General features: G+C 35.9%; 1 protein-coding gene and 1 non-coding gene across 2 annotated transcripts; one reads left to right on the top strand and one right to left on the bottom strand.

The window, feature by feature from the left end:
* Positions 1–108: 108 nt before the first annotated feature.
* Positions 109–5038, top strand: LOC139714750 (splicing factor 3B subunit 6-like; the record flags this gene model as incomplete). The annotated part of the gene is made up of 3 exons (XM_071626418.1): positions 109–227; positions 3410–3548; positions 3922–5038. Coding segments are annotated over 3 exons (348 nt in total), but the record flags the coding sequence as incomplete, so codon positions are not given.
* LOC139714751 (U6atac minor spliceosomal RNA) lies at positions 2200–2325 on the bottom strand. The gene has a single exon (XR_011709743.1). It is a non-coding gene; the product is annotated as a U6atac minor spliceosomal RNA (small nuclear RNA).
* Positions 5039–5774: the final 736 nt, after the last annotated feature.

The following is a 5774-nucleotide window of genomic DNA, read 5'->3' as shown; positions in this document are numbered from 1 at the left end:
TTGTATGCATGGAAGACTTAAGATATAGCATCAGTTGAAGTCTACTGTATGTCATGTCATATACTTAAAGTGTACAAGTATTTTGTGTATGGCTCTCTCTTCCTCCAGGTTCGGTTACCACCAGAAGTGAATCGCATTCTATATGTCAGGAATCTGCCATATAAGATCACAGCTGAAGAGATGTATGATATCTTTGGGAAATATGGTGCAATCAGACAAATCAGAGTGTGAGTATGGGCTCAAACAGTGGCATAACTGGTGGAAGGTTTAAATGGTGTTCCATAGTATGCTGGAACTAATCTCAAATAGATAGTTCAGTATGAAAGCTTTTAGTAGCTGTAATGAAAATTGGCAGTGTGTATTCACATGAGTACATGTATAGTATGTGTCTAAGAGAATGGCTAAAACAACAGAATCAGCAATACTAATGCAACAAATTCTAACAGAACACAAATTAGGTACCATTGCACTTTAAAATACAAAGAACAATAAACCACTTTCAAACAAACAAATATTGCAATAAGAATTGACGATCCATCAAACTATATCTGAACATGTTTTGAGGAATTTGCCTCAAGCAGAACTAGGCAGGAAATGCAAGTTTCTAGACGAAAGAAAGACAAGAAGTGAAATTAATGGCAGCTATTAACATTTGAGTATTTGGGAGTTACAGTGTGTGTGCAAGCAGCATCACACTGAAGTTTAGAGGGCAAGTTATGAATGGTGTCAACAGTATGCCTGGTCAGATGACCAGCACTTTACATTCCAGTGACCATAACATATCCAGTTTCATTTGAATATCCATTTGTACATCCACTACCTTGTTTCAATACCGTCATATAGAGCAACCTCTGGGGTACACTGGAGACCTTAAAAAATTTATTTGGGTTTACAATCTGTAGATTAATGCAAAAAAGAAGAAGCAGTGTTTCAATACATATCACACAAAGCAGATTTGAAACGGATATAAACAGATTAGACTAGTACCTCAAATGTCGGCTAATCAGCTAAGGAAGTATCCTAGTATGCACCTTGAGTTACCTAGTGTGCTCATATGAGTGCAGGTGCTGGTGAAGTATTCCTCATACAATGCTTGTTTGCAATGTTGATCACATCACATTTGTTCAGAAAAATTTGCCTGTCAAAAGAGAGAAAAAAAAAGATCGGAACAGAAATAAAATCTATGATAAAATATTGATTTAAAAAACAGTGATATAAGTTTTGTGTATAAATTATATTTAAAAAAAGTTCCCTGACTCATTCGACCCAGAGAGTTACTTTGAGTTGCCTGTAAAATGTGACACAAGCCGATTTACTGGTAATGAAGTGGTCATGTTATGTCCTGGGGGGTGTTTCATGAAGTTGTTATTAAAGTTATGAATGACTTAAAAGGACAAGTCCACCTTCATAGACATGTATGTAGATTGAGTGAATGCAGCAATTTTAAAGACATCAGTGAGGGTTTGAGGAAAATTGGACAACCTGTTAAAAAGTTATGAATTTTTGAAGTTTCTGCTCAGTCACTGGTGGATGACAAGACTACTGCAGCCTGTGATGTCATATGTGTACATTTACAACGATATAAAGAAAATATGAAGAAAATTCAACATATTTTCACTTTTCTTGCGTAATAAAAGAACGCTTGACTTGCCTCTTTCAGAAGGCAGGGGGAATAATATTACCTTTAACATACATCAGTGACAAGTCGAGGAAATGTGCACTTTTTTCAAAAAATAAAAATTTGTGAAATTCTTTTTATATTTTCCTTATATCATTGTACGCATGTGACAGACTATAGTAGTCTTCTCATCCAGCAGTGACTGCGCAGACATCAGAATTTCATACATCTCAAATATGCTGCATAAGTATTAAAATCACATACGTCTTCAAAACGTATTATGCAAAGCATTATACAGAGACTAGTCTCACAAATAACATGAAGCTACCATGACAACATTTAAGAACGACTGGTAATCAGTTCTTGTGCTGAATTATTGAAATTCTGATAAGTATAGCACATCAGAATGTGTTCCAGTCGCTCTAAAATCCTTCGTAACTTTAAGAACAGCTTTATGAAGCACCCCCGGTAGTATTTCATGTGTAGCCTAATGGGCACTAAATTCACTTGTTGATGATGTCAGCTCTTGGTTAGAGGGATGAGAAAATATTGCAAGTACACCCAACTAGTGACTGAAAATATCAAAAACTTGGTTAGATGCCACAAAGTAAGTGGCAATGCCTTAACCATTTGTGTGTTGTTTCGCCCTGAGGCGAGTTCCGTCCTTATCAAGGGGAGTGCTAACCTTCTCTCCTTTCATACAACACATCCTAAGGTGCCTTTCTAGCATGTTTATATATACCGAAAATTGAAAATATGTTTAGTACATGGTTAGTAGAATGCTTTCATGTACAACACAATCTCGCAGCTCTCTACAATGACCATCTAGATAAATATCAGAGAGCTGACCATTAGACAAGAGTTTTACAAAAAGTTCCGTCGTGATTGCTTCTTTTGTATTGAAGCTAGCGCCAGAAATGTACTTTGGAAGGAAAATATGTAAATGATATGCAAATGAGATTGTATCAGTAGAATAAGTGTGTGGTGCCATCCTTTCACATGGTTTTCTGCTACCAAGCAAATCTTAACCAAAGGGCACTTTTATTATGGCCATGTATATTCCCTTTGAGAAATTATTATTGAACTTTTATGATGACCCACAAATTGGGTCCAATGTTATGGGTCAGTGACCTCAAACAATGGGAATTAGGCACAGTTCAATGTACTATGCATTGTATGTGCATGACTTCAGTTTGCCAATGAAACAATTCTGTAGCGTTGGTTGAGTCACTTACAATTTCTCAGAACACTCCTACTCTTTCAGGGCTCTGCCTCCAATATGAAAATTTTTTCTCAGGGCCATGGATTCGTGTAGCTGGAGAATTAATTAAAGGAATTGTCTTCATGTGTTGTTATTGTGTATTTGTGCTTAGGCATGCTGATACTTCTGCTGTCTTCAACTGAACGAACGACATGATTTCTGACTAAGATTTTGTAACATTTGTGTTTTTTTTTTGAAATTTTCATAAAAATTTTCTTCAAAATTCAAGTACAGAATTTACATTTTTGTGTGAAGAACTGTTGTCATGTACATGAAAGCTTATAAAAGGTTTTCCTGACATAGCAACAAGTGAGCTATTCATAGTAGATGCCAAGAATTACATAAGTTCACCCTGGGATGAAGCAAGTGCACAAGTGCTATGTATACAGGAAGCAAGAAGCAGAATGCTTGGCTTGGTCTATTCCAAACAAGATGAATCAATAATCTACCAGCTAGAAGATGAAAGTTGTTGGTAGAATGAAGTCAAATTTGTCACTGACAATGATTTATTTGCTGTACATATTTGACAGAGGGATAAATCCAGACACAAAGGGTACAGCCTATGTGGTTTATGAAGACATCTTTGATGCCAAGAACGCCTGTGACCATTTATCTGGCTTCAACGTATGTGGGAGGTACCTCGTGGTTCTCTACTACCAGTCAAACAGAGTAAGGGACTCCTCTCTCTTCTTTGTCTTTAAATTGTATTACAATTGATCCAAATTCTATTTTTTTATGTTATTGTTACAATATATTGGAATGAATGCAGACCAGGATGTACATTTGTTTGTACTGATTGCTTTGATCTGTTTTTTTTTTCTTTTAATTTCCATAGCTTTATTTTACCCCAGTATCAGAGACACTGGTTGCATTGAGAATCATGCAGCTATTTTTTTTTTCCAAAGTGAAACATTGTTATAAAAATCTCTCATACTGCTAGTTTTATGGAAAAAAAAAAGAACAAAAGTAACCTAATTCTCCACTCCTGTTTTGAAGTATTAAGGTTTGCTGTTTATTCCTCTCTTCTCTCAACCACACGCAGGCATTCAAGAAGATGGACGAGGCAAAGAAACAGGCAGAGCTGGACAAAATGAAAGCCAAGTATGGATTGAGTACACCGGAACTGAAATAATCATGGGCTTCTTTGGTTGCCTTCTTTTGTCTTCTCTCTGAGTGGAAGGCATTGGACACTTTCTTTTCAGGCAGACATTGTCATTGTGATCAATTCTAGTGCCATGATGAAGAGATTGATATGGACAGTGGAGTCATGATGTTGGGAGAATGTGCTGGATGCAAGGATAAGAGGGATGTTAATGCAAAGGAAAGAAGCATCTACATTGCACTGTCTCTCTAGGTCCTGATACGATTCTCTGGACTGATACGATTCTCTGGATTAGGTCGGACTATCAGAATTCCTGCAACAATGACAGTCCATCTGCATCTGCAATAAGTTTTCTTTTGTCTGGAGAAGAAAAGTTAGTTGACTAAAATTCAAACTTATTTGACTGCTGTTACTTGTCAAGGACCATTCCAACCATGCTTACTAGACTATACTGGGTATGGATGAACCTTCAATATCTTTACAATAATACTTTGAGCTAAAGACTTCTTGATTTATTTATTTTTTTGTTATGATTCTATAGTAATTTGGTTTTATCATAATGTATCCATGATTTATTCCCTGGACTTCCATATCTTTTTTTTTTTAATAAAAAAAAATAAAAAATAAAAAGTGAGTTGTCTGCTACCATTAAAATCAATGAAGAAACGAGTGCCACTCACTTCTCATAGCATCCATAATGTAAGATCATTTTATCTATCACATGACACTCATGTGTCCTCATTTTCTTTACTCTGAAGGTAGACATACAACACATCTTGAAGTGATTGCACTATGCATTCACCCTATTTTGTACATTTTGTTGCAAAAAGAAGTGCGTACTCAAAGTCCATATGCCACTCAACGACAGTCGTAAGTGGCCCTAAGTCGTCAGTACTGCAGCTGTGAAATACAGTGTACTTCTTCTATAGCCTGCAGGTCATGTGCTCAGAGGTGAGCTTTAGTAAGGGAGAGGGAAATAAAGGTAAGGAGAGGAAATAATTTGTCACAAAGAAAGTTGGATTGTCTAAGTAATCCAACAAGCACTGATCATGTTCAACTCCCAGCTGTACATATATATGTTTGTAATAAATGTGTAAATATATTTCAAATGACTATCCCTGATTTGTCTTGTGTACCATGGTAAGTGTGTGTAGGTTTATCATTTGTTCTATGCATGGAAAGGAAATGCTACTCCACTTTCAATTAGACTTTCATAAATACTGTAAAATCCAACAAACAGAATGCTAGACAAGTTGTTTAGATAGGACGTGATAAAGGAGTTCTAGAAGTTTGTATTTTCATGAGACATTTAAAGTGGTTGCCTAATTATACATGGAAATTAGATATGTCATTACCTCAAGTCTTCAGTTAACCTGGACACATATATTGTAGCTTTACCAGATGTTCTGTTTTGCAACTGAAGGAAAATTAGATATATTCAGCTCATCAAATTATTGCAGGAGTTGTGAGAATGTGGCTTTGCTGATTTTTAAAGGGTGTGTACAGTTCTGGTCGAGGTGTAGATTTAGCTTTTAACATTTTGCGAGATATTCAGAAACCACTCTATGAGATGTCAAAGAGCATGCATTTCTAAGGGGTATCAAAAGTTTATTCGATAAAAATCGGTTTTGAAATGGCTGAGATATCCAAAAACAAAGTGAAACAAAGAGATCCTAATAAAAATTGTGGCATGTCGCCTTTTATTATTAGCACTTTTTTGGATATCTCAGCCATTTGAAAACCAATTTTCATCAAATAAACGTTAAATCCTTCTTAAAATTACATGCTCTTTC

The sequence above is a fragment of the Diadema antillarum genome, unplaced genomic scaffold (assembly GCF_040938485.1).
Source record: "Diadema antillarum isolate AM-2024a unplaced genomic scaffold, OU_Dant_1.0 seq00002407_RagTag, whole genome shotgun sequence".
NCBI lineage: Eukaryota > Metazoa > Echinodermata > Echinoidea > Diadematoida > Diadematidae > Diadema > Diadema antillarum.
This window is presented reverse-complemented; position numbering and strand designations above follow the sequence as displayed.